Below are 26,691 nucleotides of genomic sequence, written 5' to 3'. Positions count from 1 at the left end.
ATTAATGGCAAGCATCACCTTTTCTGAGACAAGACAGAATGACCAGGGCAAATAAGCAGAGGTCTCAGATGGCCTTCATGATACTCACTAACTTGGAGCCAACCAAAGCACACTAAGGGTGCTTCCCTGGTGGTCCAGTGGTTAAAAATCTGCCTTGCAATGCAAGGGACAGGGGTTCAATCTCTGGTCTGGGAAGATTCCACATGCTGCCAGGCAACTAAGCCCATGTACCACAACTACTGAGCCCACACTCTAGAGCCTGTGAGCCACAACTACTGAAGTCCGTGCACCCTAGACCTGGTCTCAATGAGAGGCCCACTTGTGCAACTAGAGAAAGCCCTTGTGCAGCAATGAAGACTCAGTGCAGCCAAAAATAAGTAAATAATTCTTTTTAAAGAGCACTATCCATTCTAAAGGAGATCAATCCTGGGTGTTCATTGGAAGGACTGATGTTAAAGCTGAAACTCCAATACTTTGGCCACCTCATGTGACGAGTTGACTCACTGGAAAAGAGTCTGATGCTGGGAGTGATTGGGGGAGGGAGGAGACGGAGACAACAGAGAATGAGATGGCTGGATGGCATCACCGACTCGATGGACATGAGTTTGAGTGAACTCCGGGAGTTGGTGATGGACAGGGAGGCCTGGCGTGCTGTGATTCATGGGGTCGCAAAGAGTCAGACACGACTGAGCGACTGAACTGAACTGAACTGATGGGAGAAGAGAAGCGGGATGTGATGGGAAGGGAGAGGGAACTCTTTGGGAAGCCCCTGGGTTTGTTGTTTGGTCTTGCTTTGTTTTGCTTGTTTGTGTGGCAGTTTTTGGCCTCTGTGAACTGGTAACCTTAGACCTACCATGAGTATACGGAGACTTAGAACTGTTCTCCAAAAAAGGCATTACTTGGCCAAGACACTAAGCAGTAGGACAGGAGCTCACTCTGCAGTTTAATGGAGGTTTGCTCTCAGTAGAAAAGGGGAAAAGCAAGAAAATAGATCCAGAGAAGGGTCCTTCCTGAATGCCTTTATGCCTCTGGACAAAAATATTGACAGAATCCTGACACCACTAGTCTCACTATCCTCTGAAATACGACTCTATGGCAACAGAACTGTTCTTTCCTGGATCCTAGTGAGATTTTATGGGTAGAGGACTGAGATATCTTCCCACTCACAGAAAGGGGACCTAGAATTTGGTGACTGTATTTTTCCAGGATCCAAATGGATCTAAGGGAGTCGAGGGGAGACCACTCGTTCCTCATCTCTAACACTGAACTAGGGTGAATCTCCCCTAATGCTTCCTTAAACTCCTTTTAGAATGAGACGAAAAACACTGTTGACTTAAGAAAAATGCACAACGTGGGAATCGCAAGTTAAGTTTTATTTGGAGCCAAATGAGGAATATAGATGTGGAAATAGCATTTCAGACAGCCCTGAGAAACTGCTCCAAAGAGTTAGGTGGAAGGTCAGTATATATGTGATTTTGGTAAAAGGGGAATCCATGCAATTAAGCACACATTTTTGCATAAGGTTTCTGCTAATCAAAAGAAGCAGAAGTCCCCGAGAAGAAATTTAGTGCTTCTCTAGATGAGGAGATAAAAGAATTGGGCTCATAAAATCAGCTTCTGAAAGTATCTATCTGAAGACCTGCTCTGCCAGTTTTTCCAGAGCAGAGTGCCTCATTTCTGCTCTCCACTCTGAACTCCCTTCAGGGGATGTTAAAAGTCAGCAGCTGCAACAGCACATGGTTTTCTGCTTGTAGAGGTAGATGGCAAGGGCCAATTTCTAGTTACAACAAACACATTCATCTGTGCACACATACAGAAAATATTTCTTTTCTTTCAAGGATAAGGCCTTAGATTGAATAAATTTTGCAATAAGGTAGAAAAAATGATAGAGGGAAAGCGAGCTTCCAAAATAGATACGATGCAGGAAAGAGAGGAAAATATTTATTTTTTGGTTGGATATAAGAGGATGTTGTTCTGAGAAGAGAACACACTGAGATAGAAGATTTCATGGAAATCTAAAATATTGCAGTTGAATGGAAGTTCATACTACAGATAATTAAGGAAAATTGAATCAGTGATATAGAGAATAATCTTAGGAAAATACTGTCAAAATACAAAGAAAAAGAAAGGAAGAAAGAGAAGAAAGATGGAGTAAGTTCAGAGATAAGAGATCCAAATAATAAGTCACTGAAGAAGAAAAGCAAATGAACAAAATACGAGCACTGATTCCAGTTATGGCCAGAGATATCTTTCTTGCCCTAAAGAAGTTCTGAATTTGGAAATCAAGAAGGTTTACCATTTTCTAAGCAAAATCTATAAAAGAAAGTCTATACTCGATTGTCTTACTGTGAAAATTATGTCAGGAATAGAGAAAAAAAAAATATTGAAGCTGAAAAACAGTGTCCTCAAACTTCTTTACAGAATCAAACTCCTCAAAACAATAGAGGAATACCTCCAATTACTTGAAGGGGATAAGGTATCTATATTTAGACAAGTTGTCACTCTCTTACTACATTGATGCCCTTTCTAAAATATTACTTTCATAGATACCAGATCATTATGAAAGGAACTAAAATTAAGAACTCAAAAATAGAGAAAGTGAGAAAAGAGACATGGAAGTTAATTAAATTCATGCTAATGGGTACAGGGTTTCCTTTTGTGGTGATAAAATGTTCTAAAATTGATCATAGTGATATCTATACAATTCTGTAAATGTGTTTAAAAATAATGAATCGGTTTTTTTAAAAAAGCAAGTATCATTTCCATAATTGTTTAAGCAAGCCTCAGTTCAGTTCAGTTCAGTTCAGTTGCTCAGTCGTGTCCGACTCTCCGCGACCCCATGAATCACAGCACGCCAGGCCTCCCTGTTCATCACCAACTCCCGGCCTAGATACAGGTATTTTGTTTTAAAAGACATATGTATATAATTTTTCACTTACAGTAATTCATTTCAAGAGCAATTTCATTATGTATCTTTTACAGAGCCCTAAACCAAGGCAGCCAGCATATTCAAATAAACTTCAAGGAGTGAGCATGCTTAAGGCCAGCTCCTCATTAGAAACCCCAGCATGGGGGCTCTGGAGACCAACGCATGGAAGGTCTTCCAGGGAGAGCTGAAACGTTCAAATAAGTGAGTTCTGGAAATAAGGGGTAGCTGGCGGGCTCCGGATTTGAAAGAGACACGTGTACCCCATTGCAGCACCGTTTATAATAGCCAGGACATGGAAGCAACCTAGATGACCATCAGCAGACGAATGGATAAGAAAGTTGTGGTACATACACACAATGGAATATTACTCAGCTATTAAAAAGAACACATTTGAATCAGTTCTAATGAGGTGGATGAAACTGGAACCTAAGTAAGCCAGAAAGAAAAATATCAATACAGTATACTAACGCATACATATGGAATTTAGAAAGATAGTAATGATAACCCTATATGCGAGACAGCAAAAAAAAAAATGAATCATAGGCTTTAAATGTGTTAATTACATGGTATGTGAGCTATATTTCAAAATAATAAGACCATATGTAATATGTGTATATATACACACACATCACCATGTATTTTGAATCAGTGCACAACTTATTGCTGAACATTCAAATAGTACCCAGTTATACTGGATACAACTATACTTTATAGTTATACCACTGTAAAGATCGCTTTAAAAAACACCCTTTGTAGCTCAATCTTAGAGCACAGAATTTGAATTTTCTTAGGATAAATATGGAAATGCCTGATCAAATATGCTGCCTATTGTAGCAGAGAATTTGCTCTATGCACCAAATTCCACACCCTCTTCTTCCTCCTGGATGCAACCAGACTATCTGTTCCTCCCACCACTGCACTTAAGTGTGACCGGGAGTCTGAGGTTCAACCAATGGTCATCAGTGCTCTAATGACCCATAGAAACCTTTTACATGTACTTCTTCAAACTCTTTTCCCTTTTCAGTTGTTTAGAATGACAACTGAAGCTGTCTTTAAGTTGTCGGAACTTCTGTTAGCTTGGATGTCCCAGTGACCTTGTAGAGAAAGGCTCTGCTCACAGGTTTACTGATTCAACATCGTGTCATGTACAAGGAGAAAACCTCCACCATGCTGGAGTTGTTAGGTGTTTGGAGAGTTATTTAATACTGTCACCAATACCTATATTTTAAAACTTCTATAACATTTATTATCATAAAGATGTCCAAAATAAATAATTTCTTAATTTGTTTTACACAACCTGACAATAAAAATTTTATCTTTTGAAAATTAAAAAAAAATAATAATAAGATCAACAACTATGGGTTTGAATCTCAACCTCAGCACTTACCAACTGAGAGACTTTAGGAAGGTCAATTAACTACTTATTCCTTGGTTTCTCATTTTGTAAGAGCGGGACAGTACCAACTTCAAATAGTTGTTTGAAAACTGCAAGTTGACTGGAACACTATATGGCTGTTGATTGGGACAGCATGTGGCTCAATGCACTCTATAAACCTGTGGGTTAATGAACTAAGCCATCACCACATCCATGTATTAAATACTTACTGTATTAGTTTCCTAATGGCTGCATAACAAATTACCATAAACTCAATGGCTTAAAACAACACACATTTACTCTTATAATTCTGAAGTTACCAAGTCTGAAATCAGTTTCACAGGACTAAAATAAAGTGTGGGCAGGGCCGCCTTTCCTTTTCCATCTGCTTGATGGCATCCTGTGCGTTCCCCATTCCTTGGCTGCGGACCTCTCTCCCTATCCAAAGCCTATCCTATCCAAAGCACAACATGTTGCTACAGTGATCGCACTGTAGATCGCACTTCGGTGTCAGGTCTCCCTCTTCCTCTCTCTTATTAGACCATCTGTGATTATCTAGGATAATCTCCCTAGTTTAAATTCCTTAATTTAATGACATCTGCAAAGACTCTTTTTCTGTATAAGGAGACATTCATAAATTCCAGGGATTCAGTGCTGCAATCTTTGCAGCCTACCACCATTACTATATCAACCAAAAAAGAAGAAAAAGAAAATAAATCTATGAAAAAGCCCTTATCATCATTTGCAAGTACACCAAAAAAAAAGCAATAAATAAAAAAGAAGACATTAAACAAAAGATGGTATCAAGAACATGTGACACAGCTTACATTAGAAAAATAAGTACTGTACACTGTGCTTAGTCGTTCAATCATGTTCAACTCTTTGTGACCCTATGGACTACAGCCCACCAAGCACCTCAGTCCATGGGGATTCTCTAGGCAAGAATACTGGAGTGGGTAGGCTTTCCCTTCTCCAGGGAATCTTCCCAACCCAGGCATCAGACCCAGGTTTCCTGCCTTGCAGGAGGATTCTTTATCATCTGAGCCACCAGGGATGCCCAAGAATACTGGAGTGGGTAGCCTATCCCATCTCCAGAGAATCTTCCTGATCCAGGAATCAAACCTGGGTCTCCTGCATTGCAGGCAGATCCTTTATCAGCTGAGCTACCAGGAAAGCCCACTGCACTATTACTTTCTATTTACCAATCCTTGCTCACTGGAAGCTTTTAAAGTCCTCCGTATCCTGCCTTTACAGTGCAATGCCTAAAAAATTATTTTGCTGATGACACATGGCTTCAGATGTCTTTTGTGCATGTGCGTCTGAGTCTTTATCCACTTGAGCAATCCTGTTTCAATTTTATAGTTCAGAAATTCTGACCCTCACCTCCTAAATCTTGCCAACCAGATCCACCGCTTGGCTCTAGCCACCTGGGACCTGCACTTATTATTTGAAAGGGAAAGATCTGGCAAATTTTCATTCACACCACACTTCAATATTTCCTAAAATTATGTAGCCATATAAAGTTCTGCTGCCTAAGATGCTGAGAACTTTATCTCCTCTTCTTTCATCTTTCTCAAAACTTTATTGAACTACTCATTCTCTGCATCTACTTTACTTCTTTTTATAGTCCTAAGTCTCCATCACCACTGCCCATCCTTTTCTAATAAGCCATAATAAAAAGTGATTCCCGGCTCATTCTTTCTCCTGGAATGAAAATGCATAGGTAACAATAAAAGCATATAAAAGTTAAAGCACATACACTATAATTTCACAGAGGAGAAAATTATGGTTGAGGAAAGATTACCATATAATTGAAATGACTGGATAGATTTACAAATATACAATTTCATATCTTAAAAACAGAATATATCTTATTCACAAGCTTTCACAAATTTGTAAAAATTCACTACATGCTTTGGTTCAAAGAAACTTCAGAAATATTAAAGCCATATTCTCTAATCATTGTGAAATAAAATGAAAAATTAATTAAAAGTAATGATTTAAATAAAAATGACAATTACTTGACACTTTATAAAAATTATTCTGGGTTAAGAAACAATAAATGCAATATCAAACTTTTTTGGAAATATGACACCATAGATTAGAAATGCATTGGATCTATTCATAGTTGTAAATCTCTGTATAAAAACACAAAGATTTCAGAAAACTGTTACAAATATAGCATAAAAACTTGAATATATTTATTATATCAAGAGCTCACATAAGTTAATTTCAAACATAAAATCCAATGAGTAAGAAATAGGCAATGAGAGAGCACACAAAAGGAGAACACCATGTGTAAAATGTCAAATTCACTGGCAACTAAACAAATACAAATTAAAACAACATAAAAGTGGGTAAGACTATTAAAAAAAAAACAACCTAACCTCTCAGGGATGTAGCAAAACAGGAACTGCTGTGGAAGCACGAAGGGTCCCACTTTGGTAAAGAAACTTGCTGACAGTAATCGAGAACTTTAAAAAATTTTACAAATTTTAATCCAGTCATTCTGCTTCTGGGAATCTATCCTCAGCATGCAACCCCACACATGGAAAAACTTCACACACAAAGATGTTTGCTGGAAATGGCAACAGACTAAATGTTCAATAACAAGGACATTGTTAAACTATGTGACTATCAAAATTATGCTAACAAAGACTATGCTATGAGGCAGAAAATACCTGTCCTTTACTACTGCACTAGAAGTCTGGCTTTAAAATTGTATATACAAGCTCACAATCACAGTGCCATCTCTTAATTTTGCAAAGTCCTCGTCTAGTAAGTGCTAAAAGAGAGAGAACCCAAGCTAGAAGGAACTGCAAGGAAATAGACCAAAACACTGTCACGGGTGATTGTTTTTCTTTTCTCCTCTAATTCATATTTCATGTGTTTGTTTGGTTTTTTTTTAACAAGTATGTGCCATATTCCTTACATCCTTTCTGTGGATTAGAAGGAAATACCTCTTTATGTAGGGCATGTACTGCCATTGTTCCTGGGTCTCTAAATTCATTTTGAAATTCCAGCACAAAAACTGTGGGATGGAAGTATGTTAGGCAAATTCTTTCCTGACTTCTCTACTCCAACAACTTCTCTTTTCCTTATAATTCCTTCAAGTTTCCAAACCTAAAGAAATTCCATCCATCCTCCCTGCACTCACTTTCCTCCTTGGTGTCTGGGATCCTTCTCACCTCACTTCTGCAGTGCAGACAGTGTCCCTGCCATGCTGCTCCCGGTCTCAGAGTCCTGAATCCTTGCTAGCCCCAGCTCCCTGGCACTCCAGACACCCAGCAAAGTACTCGGGCAGCCAGTACTTCCCAGGTTGGAGGCAGAGAATGAAAGCAGCTTAAGGAATATTGGAGACACACAGAAAAGGTGGGAGATATTCAGGAAATCCAACACAGGGCCTTTTTTGTGTAATAACAGATTGTATGTGATTAAGATTCAGATTTGTTTCTTGTGTGGCAAAATTCTGGGATATACATTTACTGAAAGAACAGATGAATGAAAGAATTAGGTTTCCTATCATCCTGCAATGACATAGCTGATCAGTAACTCAAAGTGGGAGCTTCAGTGGGTGGGGTTCTGGGGAGGGAGGGCTTGGTTGTTCGGTACCAAAATAAGTCCTGAGACTAAGACATGCAATGACCCTATGACATGGTAGTTGAAGTATGGCCTAAGTATGTATGTTAGTCATTCAGTCGTGTCCGACTCTTTGCGACCCCACAGACTGTAGCCCGCCAGGCTTCTCTGTCCATGGAATTCTCCAGGCAAGAATACTGGAGTGGATTGCCATTCTCTTCTCCAGAGGAACTTCCCAACCCGGGGATTGAACCCTGGTCTCCTGACTCACAGGCAGATTCTTTACCTAAGTGTTGGCCTAAGTAGGGGCGGCATTACCGCCACCTGGCAGCTTGTCAGACATGCAGAATCTCAGGCCAACACTCCAGAGCTGCTGGACCAGAAACTGCGCTTTAACAAGGTCCACAGTGATACACACGCACTGCACATTGACGTATAAGAAACACTGCCTCAGAGCACACACACACACTCACCAAGACAAAGCTAGTGCCTCAGCTAATCTGCACTTTCATCAAACCATCCAGAGGTTTGATGTTTGTTCACTGCAAGGGCTGCCCTCAATTTTGGTCTCCCTCCAAACTTTTTCAGGGAATGGAGCTCATAGGGAACAGACCAGGGGATGTGCCCCAGTCTTCACCTTCACTCTGCACAAGCAGGTGGGATTAAACATTAATTCTCTTGGGCATACCACTGGTTATGGAGTCAGAAGCAAGCAAAAGACCACACAAGGGAGAAAATACACTTAAAATGTGGTTTGGCCAAGTATAAGCAAGACCAGTCACTGCCATTTGTAAAAACTGTTTACCAAATGGGCCCAATGACCTTGCAAGACAAACTTTGGATTTCTGTCTTCAAATCTCCAGGATAAACATGTAAATAGTTTCCCTACTTGAAACTTAGAAAACGTGGAAAAGAGCTTTTTACTCTTAAATCTAGCCTGTAGTTTAGGTAAGAGAGAGAACTGGTCTTTAAGCACCGAGGGACTTGGGAGATGCTTACTGTGGGCTCCAGACTCTACTCATCTTTCTAGGTCCCACTGAAGTGTCCCATCCTTTGAGAAGTTTTCCCAAAAATCATCACTCCCTATTCTGTTTCTCAGGAGATTTTCCTGAAACTTTTAGTATGGCTCTTAGGGAAGTAGGAGAACTTAATCTATTAGGAATCCAGGCTTTGCCGCTGGACTATAAGGGTCTAGATTCTCCCCTTTGTCTATGAATATTACTAGCTGGGTGACCTTGGCCAGGTAACTTCCCTCCACAGCTGTCAGATGGAGAAACCTGTATCATAGGAAGCTTTTGTGAAGATTACATGAGACAATGCACACAAAAATGACAGTGCCTGGCACATAATAAATTACCAATGTTAGCTATGATTATTAGCACTTTGCAGAGTCTGGCTTCAATTAGAGTTGGTTGTATGTATGTCTGCCTTCCTTGCTAGACTGTGAGCAAATTGTTTACACCCCACATCTGCCACAGGGACTTACAAATGAAAGATACAATAATATTTGTCAAGTGGGTTTGAAGGTATGCCAGGAAGAGGAAAGGGAGGGTGCTGGAAACAAGTTTAATGTACTTTATGATTTTATCCAGGACCAACCACTGTGATACTTGTTTGTCTTCCATTTCCAGAGCACATTGTCTCAGACTTTGGCTGCTGTAAATGGGGCTGGAAGAACACTATTTCTGCAACCAGATGTTCTGTTCAGCGATATGAGGTAGTGCTATGAGGCATATGAAATCTCCAGTTTGGTCCTGGGCTGGAAGGGGAGTTGGGGGCTGAAGTTCGTCAGAGCTGGACTGGCTAAACTGGGCACCCTAGCTAGCACAGGGTCACATCAGCTCTGAGGATCACCCACCTAGAAGAGATGCGTTTTGATTCTCAAGTGTATTCACTTAGAGGGGTATCTTTACATATCGCACAAAAGAGCAATATGTACCAGCAATTTGTACCAGCAGGACTCTACTGCAAACTCAGAGGTCCCCTTGAAAACCAGCCTACTGATCGTTGGATGAGTATCAACTAAAATAATGTCACTTTGCTTACTATTTATTGAGCATCCATTATGTGCTAAACATTGTGCCTGACACAGCAGATCCAAAGGTGAATAAAGAAATTACAGTCAGGGAAGGTTGGGAAGTGATGCAAAAAGCAGGAATATGGACAAGTACAACAAGTGCCACCTTCGGTGTGAGTACGGAGGTAGTAGAAACATCCAACAGATGGCTAATATAAGGCTCAAAGGGTTGGAGGGGGCTTGGAGGAGGGACTAACAGCCAAGATAAACCAAGGAGTGATCACAACAGATTAACATTTATTGAGCACATGCTATATGCATCTGGTCCTGTTCTGAGAACCCTGCATGAGAACCATTATTTAGTCCTCACAGCACCCTGTGAGGTAGATAACATTATTCTCTCCATTTTACAGATGAGGAGACTGAGGCTTAAAGTAAACGGTGGAGCTGGATTCAAACCAAGCTGGAGCAGCGTGGTTCCAGACTAAACGTGAAGGAGAGAGCTAAATCAGCCTTAAAGGCAGAGACAAGTGTCTTGCAACAGTCTAGAAGGAGGAAAGACGCTCCCCAAGTCCCTTGAGGAACTAAAAGTGTCTGGGGGTGGGGACAGAAGTTCCAAGATGACTCAGCTCCATCCGCAGGTTAGAAGGGAAACCAGAGGCAACGGACAGTCTGCTGTGGACTTCTGAAAACTAGCTGTGTGACTCTTGTCATCTATCCCTTCCTGGCTTCAGTCATAAAAGGCAATAATAAAAATGCCTGGACTCTTACCATAGAGAATGGCCATAGGCACCAAATGGGAAAAAATGCATGTAAACTTGATAGCAAAACGCAGATTGCTTCCCAGACTTGAGATTTCATCAATATCATTTCCCCAGTAGCTTCAAAGATTTGCAAACCCTAATCGACAGTGTCAGGGCAGTAGCAGGAGACTTTGAATTGGAGCAACAGAGTGGAGAAATAGCCCCTTGGACCCTGTGTCCAACACCTGCATCCAAATTCACCACTTACTGTGTGATACCAAGGCAAGCTACTCTCTCACTACTTCAACTCCATCATCTGAGAAATGGGGATGATGATAGCACTCACTTTATAAGTCGTGGGGAGTTGCTGAGGACGGCTCCCAGCACAGAGGAAAGACGAAAATGTTAACAGCTATCATTTTTACCATTATTAAGAACTCTATTGGCTACTCATCTCATTCCTCCACATTCTATGTGATAAAAACACGTGGGGATACTAGAAACCAGAGGTGATGAAGGTTTGCAATCCTACACAAGCACACTGCTGCAGACATTCTTCCTGGCTCCCATGGGCTGGCAAGCAGCTGGCTCTCCGTGTTCTCTGTCCTGGCAGAAAATGCCCAAAAGAGGTAAAAGACAGAGACCGCACACCATCTGTGCAAACCAGGCTGCTCTCGTAGTTTTTAGACAGAATCTGAAGTCAGTCAGTCAGATAAGCCTTACTTTTTTAAGATAAAACTGTTCTTGGAGACTACAGCCCTTCCCTCCCCTCACTCCCCATACTCATGCACACTCCCCCACACCTCCCAAGAAACGTTTAGCCTTTTGCAAGACATACTCTGGGGTCCTGTTGAGACAGCCTCTTGCAACATTAACTTCTCTGTCTAATTTCAGGCAGAGAAGCCTTTGCTAATTTCACAACAGGAAAGCACACAGGAAATTCGAAAACAAAGCAAATCTACACACGCAGCCCAGCATCTTCCAGCAAACTCGGTAAGGTACTGACCCGAAGCAAGACGACTCCGGACTGCAAAAGAGGCAGCTGCCTCCTAAACTGTGAGGGGACGGAAGAAGTCTTTTGCCTCTAAAAAACCAGATCTGAATACCAATTGCTCATGAATATTCATGAGCCGCTCCAGCTTGCTCTGGAGTCACCCTTGATTGTAACCCTGGAGCTTGGCTTTGTAAAATATTCCCCAAAGTTTTTTCTCTCTGCCTCCTCTCGGAAGGAGAGGGTGGGAAAGTGTATATAGGGCTTTTTGCCTTTTGCTCTTTCAAGTACTTGCTTTTGGTCTGGGCTTTTGGTTTCCTTTTTTCCTTGTTTTTTATTTTTATTTTTTCCTGGTCTTAAGGATTCAGATCAAATCAATTTTGTTCTTACCCTTTCTATCTTCCATAATTGGCAGCTTTTGTTTTCTTCCTCTTTGCTCTTTATTTTTCAGCCTCTGCTTGCTGTGGTCGGTCTCAGTGAAAGAGGTACTCAAGGAACAGAGATATAACAGACCCTCGGGCTCGTGGGAGGGGCTAAATTAGCCTGCCCCGTTTCGGAAAGAACCTCAAACCCTAGGTCTTTTTCACTGACTGGAAGGACAGACTTCAGCAGCTCATTCCCCTAAAGCTTGCCCGGGCTGTAACTTTTTGTATCTTGAGGCAATGTGTGTTCAGATCTCTCTTCAGATTTTCCCTCTCTCTCTGATACAGAAATCCATTTTCCCCCTTGAAAAATGTATCTTGGCTGCAAGCAAATAAAAAAAAAAAAGCGATTTACTTTTTGCAATTTTGAAGCAAGCTAACAAGAAACTTGTTACCTTGATGCCCACTGGAAAAACGATGGGACTCAAGAACAGTTCTTCTGGCCCCATAAATCCGATCATTTCTGGTTCCGATGAGCAATCCCTTTTTGGCTCTCATTAAGCCAGAAGAGCAACGGGTCACCCAAGCAAAGGACGCGGCAGCAGGAGGAACCCTGGTATTGGTCGGAAGGCAGGGTGGGACGGCAGAGAAGGCTGCTCGCTGGGAACAGCTGTCTAGCTGTGCTGATGCAAGTTGTCTACCTTTTCCAAACCTTCACCTCCTACCTCTGAAGTCTTATATAGGCAGGAATTGCCACACCCAGGCTTTGCCAGATGACCCAAATACAGACGAAAAACTGATCAAAGCATTAAAAAAAACCTGTGTCTCTGAAGTTATTTTGAAATCAGGATAAGCAACAACCCACAGGAAGGTAAAGTTCCCGAGTCTTAAGGCTGCCTGTTTGGGCACCTTCTCCCTCCACAAGGCTGTCACAAACTATAGCATTTTAGGTTTGAAAGAGACCTGACATGTAGTCTAACCGAGGATAGAGATGTGGAGATGTTAAGCTACAAGTTCATGTTCACGTTGAGAGCAGAGAGCTGGTCTCTCTTACTTGCTACCATGCTCTCCAGCACCTGATACAGTTTCTCCCACAGTGTAGGTGCTTAGTAGATTTTTGATGAATGGTTCAGTTAATAAAAAGCAGCAAAGCAGAACATAAATCTGATTTCACTGATTCGTAGTTCATGCTTTTTCTACATGGTTTCTTCATGAGAATTTGTGTCTAAAATCAGTTATACCATAAGACATTTTGAAAGTGAAAGTGAAAAGTTGCTCATTTGTGTCTGACTCTTTGCAATCCCACAGACTATACAGTCCTTGGAATTCTCCAGGCCAGATTACTGGAGTGACTAGCCGTCTCTTCTCCAGGGACTCTTCCCAACCCAGGGATTGAACCCAGGCCTCCCGCATTGGAGGTGGATTCTTTACCATCTGAGCCACCAGGGAAGCCCAAGAATACTGGAGTGGGTAGCCTATCCCTTCGCCAGGGGATCTTCCCGACCCAGGAATTGAACCAGAGTTTCCTGCATTGCAGGTACCAGCTGAGCTATCATTTTACTTCCAAATATATTCCATAAGCTATTAAATTGGTGACCATTAAAGGCTGTTTTTTACTCTATACAAAATATATTTTCCACTATACTTTTAATCGTACTTTATTTTTTTTTCTTTTTAATTTAAGTATTTATTTAAGTATTAAATTTAAGTATATTGGGTCTTCTTGGTGGCTCAGTGGTAGAGAATCTGCCTGCCAAGGCAGGAGACACGAGTTCGATCCCTGGGTCGGGAAGATCCCCTGTAGAAGGAAATGGCAACCCACTCCAGTATTCTTGCCTGGAAAATTCCATGGACATAGGAGCCTGGAGGGCTATAGTATGTTGCGTCGCAGAGTCGGACATGACTGATTGACTGAGCACGCATGTGCATAGCTGATTTATTATTGTGTTAGTTTCAGGTGCTGTTGCCTATTTGTGTAAAGTTTTATTGGCAGACAGTCACACTCATTCATCGATGTATTATCCAAGGCTTGCTTTCAGGCACAGCTGAGCAGTTAGACCGTAGGACTGAAAATATTTCCTATTTGGCCCTTTAAGAAAATGTTGGCATGGGACTTCCCTGGCAGTCCAGTGGTTAGGGCCCCTCACTTCCACTGCAGGGAGCATGGGTGCAATCCCTGGTTGGGGAACTAACAAGCTTACCTGTGTAGCCAAAAAAAAGAAATGTTTGCTGATCCCTGGACTAAAAGCAGCAGCCATACCTACTATTCTGTAGTTTGCTTTTTTCCACTTACCCATATATCTGTAGACTGCAGAGCATAAAGAATGGTCTGATCCTTTTTCATAGCTGCATAGTATTCCCCCATGTGTCTATACTTTACGTGTAGCTGCTTCCCCCGCTGTGAGAGACTTGGGAGGCTGCCAAGCTTTCCCTCCTACTAACTGTGCTGTAATCTGATACACCCATCACTTCCCACATGGGTGCAGGTGTTTGTAGGATAAATTCCCAGAAATGGTTTTGCTGAGTTTGGGTTCCCAGGGCAGTGGGGCAGTAAAGGTTATCTGTGGGTAAATCCTCTGGAATTAAATGTAGCAGGTGGTATGCATGCAGGTATTTTTCTGGGCAGATCTTCAAAGGGCAAAGTATTGGTGACTGTGGTTGGACCTGGGACTCAAGCATAGGGATGGAGGTTTGGTTCTGGGAGGTTCAGGGCCTGTAGCCCAAGTTGGGCACTGACCAAGGTCGTCAGCGAGCCTCCGGCCTTCCTCGGTGGGCACAACACGCTCAACCTCCAGGTCACACTTGTTCCCCACGAGGATGACCTGAGCATTGTCCCAGGAGTAGGTCTTGATCTGCGTGGCCCAGTCCTGCACTGCAGCAAAGGACTCCTGGTTGGCAACGTCATACATGAGCAGGAAGCCCATGGCTCCGCGGTAGTAGGCTGTGGTGATGGTACGGTAGCGCTCCTGGCCCGCCGTGTCCCAGATCTGCAGCTTGATCCTCTCGTCGTGGCGGTAGACTGTCTTGACCTTGAAGTCAATGCCCACAGTGCTGACAAAGGCGGGCGTGAAGGAGTCATTGGCGTATCGGAACAGGAAGGACGTCTTGCCCACGCTGCTGTTGCCAATGAGCAGCAGCTTGAACGTGTAGTCGAAGTTCTGGTCCGCTGCATCCCGCTGGCCTGTCGGGGGGTCTCCAGCTGATGCCATCTTGGCAGGGAGCCTCTTGGGATGGGGAGAGCTTGGGCCCTGCTGGGACGCGGAGGCGCGGGCTGGAGTGCTCTCCCTCCGAGGGAGTCACTTCGCGTGGGGGGGAATGCTGGCCGCGAGGGTTCTGCCTCCGAACTCTCTGCGACCTGGCCCTGGTTGCGACCCAGACCCCGCAGCCGCAGACGCCGCCATCGCCGCCGCTGCCAGCAACCACTAATCATACTTTAATGAAGGCAGGGGCTTTTTTTTTTTTTCCAGTTTAGGCGTTTCTGTTATTTGCACAGTGCTCAGCAGCATACTCTGTGCTCAATAATGTTTCATGCTGGACTTCCTTGGTGGTCCAGTGGTTAGGACTCATGCTTCCATTGCAGGGGGCACGGGTTTGATTCCTGGTCAGGGAACTAAGATCCTAATGCCACATGGCACAGCGCCCACCCACCCCGCCCCCCCAAAAAAAGTTTAGTGCTTTAAAAAATCTGAGTCTGCACAAGACTCTTTCTTTACTTTACTAAAGGTTTCAGAGTGAGATCATTTGCCATTTATAATAAAAACTAGTTATACTAAATGAGAATCCAGTGGATGCCTTTTCCAGATATCAAGATTTCTAATAAAAAATATTAGTTTAATATTTATCCTATTGTGGTAAAATTGTTTTTAATTGATGTGATGATATATCTGTAAAAATCAACAATTTTATAATGGGTTTATGACTGGCTGGGCATCATTGTTTCAGAGAAAAGTTTCAAAAAGAATATGTCTACAAAATATCCTGTGAACTATGGGATGGAAAAAAGACTGTCAAAGCTAGAAGGAGGAAAAATCCTTTTTTTCAAGGAGAAAAAAATCTTTTTTTCAAAATCCACAGTGAGTGAGAGGTTTTGTGGGAGAAACAGACAAGTATCTGAACATGTCAAGGAGCGCCCCCTCCAGAACATGACCTCTTCCCATTACCCCCAATGCTTCCACACTGGGCCAAGCCACATCATCTGGCATCCGGTTTATTATGATAACCTTCCCACTGGTCTCCTAGATTCTGCTCTAAATCCTGCTCAGTCATTCTGTACCCAGTACTCACAGTGATTCAGTTAAAACCAAACCAAGCACATCACTCTTTTTTCTCAAAACCTTCCAGTGGCTCCCATCTCACTCCAAGCATAAACCAGTTCCTACCTGGCTTGCTCCCCATCACCTCTCTGACTTTTCTGCCGTTCTCTTCATGTTGCCTCTGCTCTAGCCTCAGAGTCTTTGCACTTGCTGTTCTTTCTGCCTACGGTGCTGTTCTCCCAAATATCCCCAGAGCTCATTCCTAAGTCTTTAATAAATTACTATCTTCTATCCTAGCACAGGATAGTGATCTCTAGTGTTTTCCATGAAAATGAACCTAGGCTGTTTGGAAAGACGGCAAATTCCAAGTCCGAGGCAGGAAGTGTGTAAGATGAGATTGGAACATTTTATCATACCAGAAATAAAGGACACTACCTAAAACTACTAGGGTCATTCCAAAAGGACTCAGGAGCCAACTTCAAGTGGCTTCTACTGGCCAAAGTAATAAAAAATTTGAGTGGCAATAATAAATAATAACTGAAATCTATTGAAACACATTAGATATATTGACACTCACATATTCATGATGGTACTATAAAGAAATCATTGTTCACCTTTGGAACCAAGTCATTATTCCAAAAAAATGTAAATAAAAAAGGAAAATATCAACACTCAACCTGCCTTTGCTGCACAAACTGCACCAATAGAAGGGCCAAATAGTTGATGAAGAGGGAGAAGTTTCTCCCTCAAGTATTCCAGATAATTAAAGAAAAAAATTTGAGTATAACCATTGTGCAAACAACCTCCCTGCAAAAAAAAGGAATGAACCTAAGCATAATCACCAATGATCGCTTGTATCACAAAAGTAGGTACGAACATTCATTGACAACCTTCTGATGGAGATACATAGCACACCTTCTGAAGTAGTCTTGCCAAAATTGAAACTTCTAGATCTAACTACCAGCTCACAGGAGGCCTGGGGGCACTGCAAACCAAGTTAAAAGGCACCACAGGAATGCAGTCAGTAAAACTTAATCTGGAGGAAACACTATAAAATAACTCAATTTCTTTAACAAGGAAGTTATGGGGAAGAAAAAAGAGGATGGGGCACCTATAGCCTAAAAAAATTTAAAAGATATACCAAGAAAATGCAGTAACTTGGCCATGAAATCCTGATTTAAACCAATTTAAAAGAAACTTCAGGACAACTGAAGAATTTGAACATTGGATATTATATAATATTAAAGAGCTGTTATTTTTAAAGATACATATAATATTGTAGTTATAATTTTTCAAAAGTATGTATCTTTTAGAAATACATGCTGAAATATCTACAGAAGTCTGAGACTAGCTTCAAAAAGGAGTAGTAGATCAGGTATAAATAAAACAAGATTACAGATGAAGTGATAATTGTCAAAGCTGGATAGTGGGTACATGGGAATTGGATTTACTATTTTCTCCATTTTGTATGTTTGAGATTTCTGCAATAAAAAATAAAAAAGACTCTTAAGTGAAAAAGTGGGAAACTGATGATATGCAATAGTTTTATCAGAGAATTGTTCCAGAGTTTTAAAAACATGATTTAATATTTACTGAGACAGTAGCCATATGTAAAATCAGCTTGGGGGTTGAAAGAGGACAAGGTTCAGCTGGGTTTTTTTAATTGCTGTAATTTGAAGCCTTAACATTTCATTTAAGAAGCAAATAGTCAGATGAAAGAGATTATTTGTAAGATTTGAAAAATAAAAGTAATTGAACACCAAATTGGTCAAAGCTAAAAAGTTGTTATACCAGCATAAGCCAGAAAAATGTATTCACTATGCATTTTTTCCCTGTGGCACAGTAATCAGCCAGCTATATCAGGATTTTCTTAGATTTCTTTGTGGAACATAACATTAGATGTAGAAATTAAAAAGGACTATACACTCTATCCAACATGCAGTATCCACAGTGTGTTCTGACTACTTGAGGCTCTCTCCATACACCCAACAGTGACCAAATAGGAATAACATTAATTGGACAGAGTAATGATGGTAGTTTCTGCATCTGGGGGACAGGGGTAGCTGGTGGGATAGGGTGGAGAATGGGTATTCTGGTCTTGACATTGTTTCTAATCCTCCACTAAAACAAAAGTCTATTGATAAAACTCATGAAAGGAGGTATTCTGCTTTTATGTATCTTAAAAGAAAGAGCCAGGGTAACTACTGTGCAAAATGATACGTTTCCCCAATTCCAAGAATGCCTGTATTTACCTATGCAGTTTTTATTATTTTTGAATATACCAAAATGTTCTTCATAATATTTGACACAGTGTTCAAAATGTTATGTCATTTTGATATTAAACAGTTCTTACTTGTGGTGGTTTCAGGGCTAAAAGGAGACTCCAAACGGATGGGGTTTTATAATTGATAGGGATATCCTAGACATGGTAAATCATACTTCAAGAAACATGGGGTAAAAGGTTACATGCTGTATGGCAATTAACAAATCTAATCTTCAGTTCAATTCAGGTCAGTCATTTAGTCATGTCCAACTCTTTGCGACACCATGGACCTCAGCACACTAGGCTTCCCTGTCCATCACCAACTCCAGTAGCTTACTCAAACTCATGTCCATCGAGCTGGTGATGCCATCCAACCATCTCATCCTCTGTTGTCCCCATCTCCTCTGGCCTTCAATCTTTCCCAGCATCAGGGTCTTTTCCAAGAAGTCAGTTCTTCGCATCAGGTGGCCAAGGTACTGGAGTTTCAGTTTCAACATCAGTCTTTCCAATGAATATTCAGGACTGAACTCCTTTAGGATGGACTGGTTGGATCTCCTAGGAGTCCAAGGGACTCTCAAGAGTCTTCTCCAACACCACAGTTCAAAAGCATCAATACTTCAGCACTTAGCTTTCTTTATAGTCCAACTTTCACTTCCATACATGTCTACTAGAAAAACCATAGCTTTGACTAGATGGACCTTTGTTGGCAAAGTAATGTCTCTGCTTTTTAATATGCTGTCTAGGTTGGTCATAACTTTTCTTCCAAGGAGCAAGTGTCTTTTAATTTCATGGCTGTAGTCACCATCTGCAGTGATTTTGGAGTCCTCCAAAATAAAGTCTGTCACTGCTTCCATTATTTCCCCATCTATTTGTCATGAAGTGATGGGACCAGATGCTCTGATCTGTTTTCTGAATGTTGATTTTTAAGCTAACTTTTTCACTCTCCTCTTTCACTTTCATTAAGAGGTTCTTTAGTTCTTCTTAAAATCTAATCTTAGGAATTTATAATTTTTTTTTCCCACCAGGAATACACCCAAACCCCATCTTCTTACACCTGCTATAAACCGAGATGCTAAGTCAGTACTGCTTGGTATTTGTTGTAAGAATATTCAACAAACAAAATTTGCCAGGACCTTTTGAAAATCATATCAAATTTTCATGACACTATTTTCTTTCACTTTTAATGGACTTTTATTTTTTATTTTTTTTCCAAAATTTATTTATTTATTTATTTTTGCATTTCAATAATTTAATATGAACAATCAGAACTAATTAACAGTATAACAATATTTTACAACTGAAATAATTAAAATAAACTATAAAATTACTACATAAAACAGGTCTGATCTAGCTTATTTACTTTCTATAATCTCTTCAGTGCTGCAAAACCATTTATTTCTTTTTTCTTTCTTTCATGTTTTAATAAACACTTCGTCTTTTTGTATTGCTTTCTTTTTCATCACAATAATAGAAATATAACACCATTCATCACTGTAAAACACATTTCCACATAAATGCTGATAAGCACAAAATATTTTTCATCATTTACATTTTAACTGTAATAATATATGGCAGGATTAAAGCTGCATCCATCATGTGTCTAACTAACCTTGCTGTAATGAATTTTTAAATGTAATGGTTTCTGTCGCAAAGTAAAATCGTACATAATGTCTAGTGACACAGTACTCTGGTGGATGGGTGGTTTTGGAAAATGGAAATGCAACTTCATTTTTAATTAGATTTATAAACTTCACCACCTCCCCCTCCAGCCAGCTTCCCAACCCTCCCTCCCACCACCATTATTTATTTATTTTTTTTTTAAATGAGGCTTTTAATTAATGTTTGACAGAGCTGATTCAAGTTGAACAGACTAAATTTCTTTAAACAAACTTACTTATACTCCAGAGTCCTTTAAAAACTTAATAGCATTTATACATTGAAGGTATTTGATTTTCTTGTAACTAGCACTTCAAATGCAACAAGCATTTGAAGCAACAAGCATTTGACCCAACACGTAAAACTTTCTACAGTTCATAACTTTTACAAATAAAATAAATTAAATGTACAGTGAATAAGTTCTCTGAAATATTTCAATATTTCTGCAGGTTTAGTAACATCATAAAATACATTTCAACTAAAATTCACAAATCTAAAAACCTGTTAGGCATTTTTAGGCGTTTTAAGTTGGAAATGAAGACCAATGTTACATCGTAATATGCCAATTACAAATAGTACTTCAAATAGCAAATACTACAGTTTGTCCCAAACTTTAAAAACTATTCATGAACTCAACACTGAACTATTGATGGCTATGAGAATTGTTTCCTAGCCTTTTTGAAAATTTCAACCCATTTACGTTTAAGGTAATTATTGATAAGTACGATCCTGTAGCCATTTTCTTTATTGCTTTGGGTTCAAGTTTATACACTCTTTCTGTGTTTCCTGTCTATAGAAGATCCTTTAGCATTTGTTGGAGAGCTGGTTTGGTGATGCTGAATTCCCTCAGCTTTTGCTTGTCTGTAAAGCTTTTGATTTCTCCTTCATATTTGAATGAGATCCTTGCTGGGTATAGTAATCTGGGCTGTAGGGTATTCTCTTTCATCACTTTAAGTATGTCTTGCCACTCCCTTCTGGCCTGAAGAGTTTCTGTTGAAAGATCAGCTGTTATCCTTATGGGAATCCCCTTATGTGTTATTTGCTGCTTTTCCCTTGCTGCTTTTTAATATCTGTTCTTTGTGTTTGATCTTTGTTAATTTAATTAATATATGTCTTGGAGTATTTCGCCTTGGGTTTATCCTGTTGGGGACTCTCTGGGTTTCTTGGACTTGGGTGATTATTTCTTTCCCTATTTTAGGGAAGTTTTCAACTATTATCTCCTCAAGTATTCTCTCATGGTCTTTCTTTTTGTCTTCTTCTTCTGGGACTCCTATGATTCGAATGTTGGAGCGTTTAACATTGTCCCAGAGGTCTCTAATATTGTCCTCATTTCTTTTAATTCGTTTTTCTTTTTTCCTCTCTGTTTCATTTATTTCTACAATTCTATCTTCTAGTTCGCTTATCCTGTCTTCTGCCTCTGTTATTCTACTGTTTGTTCCCTCCAGAGTGTTTCTGATCTCATCTATTGCATTATTCATTGTATATTGACTCTTTTTTATTTCTTCTATGTCCTTATTAAATCTTTCTTCCATCTTCTCAATCCTTTTCTCCAGGTTATTTATCTGTAACTCCATTTTGCTTTCAAGATTTTGAATCATTTTCACCATCAAAATTTGAAATTCTTTATCAGGTAAATTCCCTATATCTTCTTCTTTTGTTTGTGTTGGTGGGCAATTATCTTGTTCCTTTACTTGCTGGGTATTTCTCTGCCTCTTCATCTTGCTTATATTGCTTTGCTTGGGGTGGCCTTTCCCTCTTCTTGCAGTTTGTGGAGTTCTCTTTACTATGTCGTTTCTTCGCTGTGTGTGGGGTTGGACGGGTGACTTGTCCGGGTTCCCTGGTTAGGGAAGCATGTGTCGGTGTTCTGGTGGGTGGAGCTGGATTTCTTCTCTCTCCTTTAGAAGACAATGGGCTGCTTTTCTGGGAGCCTGATGTCCTCTGCCAGTATTCAGAAGTTGTTTTGTGGACTTTACTCCGCGTTCAAATGTTCTTTTGATGAATTTGTGGGGGAGAAAGTGGTCTCGCCGTCTTATCCCTCCACCATCTTGTTCCTTCCTCCCCAGAACACTGGATTCTTATATTCCACTTGGTCGTGGAGTATCTCTTCCCAGCTTCTCCAGCAAGGTGCAGCCGCTGTACCTTACCTTGGACGAGGGGTATCTCCTCAAGGCCGCCCCTCCTGCTCCGAATGTGGATCAGCTCCTCTCGGCCCTCCAGTGCCCAAGCAGCCACCGCCTGCTGGACGTGGCACAGCTCCTCTCGGCCACCGCCCTAACCCTGGGCGCGGGGTAGATACTCTCAGCCACGACTCTGCACGTGGTCGGTTGCGCCAGAGCCGGGCGTCTCTCGCGTCTGCGCCGCCGGAGCCGGGCGTCTCTCGCGTCTGCCGACTTTTATTTTTTAGAGCAGTTTTAGGTTCACAGCAAAAGTGAACAGAGAGTACAGAAGTACAGAAGTTTCCCATATATAATTCACTGCCACAGCCTTGCTTGCTATCTTCCATCAGAGTGATACATTGGTTACCACTGATGAGCCTACACTGATACACCATTATCAACCAAAGTCCATAGCTTATATTAGAGTTCACTCTTGATGTTGTACATTCTATGCATATGTATGTTAGTCGCTCAGTCATGTCTGACTCTTTGTGACCCCATAGACTGTAGCCCACCAGGCTCCTCTGTCCACGGAATTCTCCAGGCAAGAATATTGGAGTGCATAGCCATTCCCTTCTCTAGGGGATCATCCTGACCCAAGGATCAAACCTGGGTATCCTGCATTGCAGGTAGATTCTTTACCATCTGAGCCACCAGGGAAACCCTGTACATTTACAGGTTTTGACAAAAATATAATGACATATATCCATCATTATAGTTTCTATCCAGTATCTGATACTGTACTTTGACAGTCTATCAGCACCACATGCACATGTCTTATTAAAAAGAAAACATGGATTAGATTAACTCAATCACATTTGTAGTTCTCTATCATTAGAGTCCCTTGGACTGCAAAGAGATCCAACCAGTCCATTCTGAAGGAGATCAATCCTGGGTGTTCACTGGAAGGACTGATGCTAAAGCTGAAACTCCAATACTTCGGCCACCTCATGCGACAAGTTGACTCACTGGAAAAGACTCTGATGCTGGGAGGGATTGGGGGCGGGAGGAGAAGGGGACGACAGAGAATGAGATGGCTGGATGGCATCACCGACTTGATGGACATGAGTTTGAGTGAACTCCAGGAGTTGGTGATGGACAGGGAGGCCTGGCATGCTGTGATTCATGGGGTCGCAAAGAGTCGGACACGACTGAGCAACTGAACTGAACTGAACTGATCATTGATAATAACCTCTGCCCCCACTCCATCTGCCTGCTTACAGGTATTCAGAGATGACAAGAACCACAGTGAGGGTAGGAAACAGGGCATGAGGTGGATCTAAAAGTACTCTGGGAGTATTTAGAATGCACACTGGTTCAGAAAATGCCCCTTCCCTTCTTTTAGGAGAGGAGTAGGAAAGGTACTGGCTCAGTGGTAAAGAATATGCCTGCAACGCAGGAGATCAGGAAGAGTCCCCTGGAGGAGGGCATGGCAACCTACTCCAGTATTCTTGCTGGAGAATCCCAGGGACAGAGGAGCCTGGTGGGCTACAGTTCATGGGGGTCACAAAGAGTCATACACGATTGACCGACTGAGTACAAGGAAAAGCTCTGCTCAGAGCAGAGCCAGGGTTCTCAACCCCAGCTGCACATTATACATATCACTGGCAGTGCTTTAAAAACGCTAATGCCCATCCTCATTCTCAGAAATTGGAATTTGGTCTAAGGTTCAAGCAAGGATTTCCCTTTAAGGGCTCAGGTCATTTTAATGTGCCAGGGCTTTAGAGTTAAGGAGATCTAGGTTTAAATCCTCACTGTGTGAAATTAGACAAGTTGGTGAGCCTCTCTGAACCTGCTTATCTGTGAACTGAAGTTTTCTTTAAAAAATCTACTTCACAGAGTCATGGTAGGGGAAAGGAGGAAATAAATATATAAGAACTCCCAACAGAGACCCCAGCACATAGTTGGCACTCTTCAAGTTTCAGTTCCTTTCCTCTTCACTTATACGCTAGGTATATGGTTCAGATTAAATAAAATATTGTCTTCTCGTGTCCCTTACCTTTCCCCGCTCTAATATCTTCCATTTACTTTTCAGAAGTAACCTCATGGCAACTTCAGTTACCCTGAAGAGAACAGAAGTCCCTTCCCTCCTCCAGTACACAGGACCTCTCTACCTTCCTTCCCCAAACTTACTGTGATCTTACATATTCAACAGCAACTGTGGGACCAGGGACATGCAGAAATAGGGGGTTGGGGAGTGAAGTATGACCAAGGGTCACTCATGCCTTTTTCTTTCGAGGATAAGCAAACGGCCTTGGAAGTCAGGGAGGAATGCCCTGAACTCTGAGTTCAGGGAAGCAGAAGCCCTTGAATTGCAGAATGGGGCCAGCTCTTCCAAAGGGGAAGTACATGACCAAACAGTTGCACCAGAAGAAGGCATGCTTCGAGCACATGGCACATCGAAATCAAGCAGAGCAGACACTCAACAAGGAATCTGAAGAATTAAAGATCCTGAACTACAGGTAAATGCCTAACCTGATCCCAGTACTTGATAAAGTCTCTGCTGTCTAGGTATTATCTTTGTTTACAGCAAGTACTGAACAACTGATTCATAACCACTCTATTCTGAGCTACAGCTACCCGTCACTTCTCCTGCATTAGCTGAAATCTCTTACATTTTCTGTTGAAACATCCCCTTTACCTCTTTCATCCTTCTACCCCCACTTAAAGTATCCTGATTCCTCTAAATGTCTCAGAGCTTTGCAGATGTAATAAGTGAAATGTTCCTTCATTAAAAATGATAAAATTGTATTGCTACTTCAAGAGGTCATCCCCAGATCCATGAGTTTCAGATATAATAACTGATAACAGATATAATATCTTTGGGCTTCCCCAGTGGCTCGGTGATTAAAGAATCTGCCTGCAATGCAGGAGATGTGGCAGAAGCCACAGGTTCAATCCCTGGGTCAGGAAGATCCCCTGGGAAAGGAAATGGCAACCCACTCCAGTATTCTTACCTGGGAAATCCCATGGGCAGAGGAGCCTGGTGGGTTACAGTCCATGGGGTTGCAAAGAGTTGGACACGACTTAGCAACTAAACACAAACAACAAAAAACATAATATCTTTAAGGTCAAAGATATTCACTTCTAAAGAAAGTACTATCTATGAAAGTCTGATTGATTTATGTGCTGCTGTGCTAAGTCACTTCAGTCACGTTCAACTCTTTGTGACCCTAAGGATGTAGCCTGCCAGGTACCACTGTCCATGGGATTCTCCAGGCAAGAATAGTTGAGTGGGTTGCCATGTCTTCCTCCAGGGGATCTTCCCAACCCAGTCGAACCTGTGTCTCTTACATCTCCTACATTGGTAGGTAGGTTCTTTACTGCTAGAGCCACCTGGGAAACCCATTTGATTTATAAAATCTCCAACTATTTAAAAAAATTTTTTAACTTAAAAATATTTTTTAAATGTTAAATTTAGATAGAGATGGTAAACAGATCAGTGGCTGCCCTAGATCCATTGGGGCAGAAGGAGGTCTTGAATAAGTGAAGCTTAGGGAATTTTTTTAGAGTGGTGAAACTATTCAGTATGATACTACCATGATGGATACGTGACAATATTTGTCAAAACCTGTGGGACTTTAAAGGACAAAGAATGAAACTTAATGTTCACAGTTAAAAAAGAAATCATCCATGAGGTAAAGGGATCCCTGAATGAAATGTCGGTTATGACAAAAGAATCTAACTGTATTACAAATGTATGAAAGAACCTCATTGAAGAGAGTAGGAAAAAGGGTACTGCCCTGAGTCACTCTGGAAATGAGTGAAGTTTGTAAAACTAAAGGCAAAAGGAACCATACAAAAACATGTGACTCTGTTGATACAGCTGTTTCCCACGGGGATACGGGTTCATAGTCCATATACTACTACATATGTATACTGGCATTGGACAATTATGTAAACAGATGACAATATGAGTGAGGGTTCCAATTGTGGGAGTGGAAGGTTACAGACAGGCAAGGGTAGAGGTGATTATAACAAATCGATCACACTAAGATAATAGAGGAAACTGGATATGGAGTATATGAGTAGTCTCTGTACAATCTTTACAGCTTTTCAGTAAATCAAAAACTATTTTAAAATTAAAAGTTGATTTTTAAAAAATATGTTGTTAAGCATTGTATATGTGTTTAAATGCATCTGTTGTACTGAAACTAATGCTGAAGGACATTTTTACTAAAATAACTGCTAAAAGGACATGGTTTTACAAAAGTATTTGTTACACATGATTTCTTGTTCAAACAGAATTCATTGTCCCTACATCCAGCAAAGCAAAGTTAACTCGGGCTCTGTGCCAAGACACGGAAACAGTCTTGTTACACAGACTCCACGCGATAATGGTAGTACTCAAATCTTTTCATCCATGA

The 26,691-nt window shown here is 41.1% G+C and overlaps 1 protein-coding gene and 1 pseudogene across 7 annotated transcripts in view; both read right to left on the bottom strand.

Moving 5' to 3' along the window:
* ENTPD1 (ectonucleoside triphosphate diphosphohydrolase 1) overlaps positions 1–12,707 on the bottom strand; it is a 98,257-nt gene extending 85,550 nt beyond the window's left edge. For 2 of the 7 annotated variants that reach the window (XM_055425014.2, XM_088842199.1), the window contains exon 1: positions 12,025–12,382. In XM_055425014.2, coding sequence (XP_055280989.1) covers positions 12,025–12,040 — 16 coding nt within the window. In that variant the 5' untranslated portion in view covers positions 12,041–12,382. Of the gene's footprint in view, positions 1–11,649; positions 11,910–12,024; positions 12,383–12,451 lie in introns of those variants that run through there. The other 5 variants (XM_088842197.1, XM_055425015.2, XM_055425013.2 and 2 more) reach the window with 4 other exon arrangements.
* A 1,916-nt stretch (positions 12,708–14,623) lies between these two features.
* LOC129555149 (ras-related protein Rab-3D pseudogene) lies at positions 14,624–15,381 on the bottom strand (annotated as a pseudogene).
* Between the last annotated feature and the right edge of the window lie 11,310 nt (positions 15,382–26,691).

This window comes from Moschus berezovskii, chromosome 12 (assembly GCF_049115385.1).
Source record: "Moschus berezovskii isolate FMDL1 chromosome 12, NW_MosBer_1.0, whole genome shotgun sequence".
NCBI classification, from domain to species: domain Eukaryota; kingdom Metazoa; phylum Chordata; class Mammalia; order Artiodactyla; family Moschidae; genus Moschus; species Moschus berezovskii.
The sequence above is the reverse complement of the archived record's forward strand: the minus strand, read 5'-3'. Positions and strand labels throughout refer to the sequence as shown.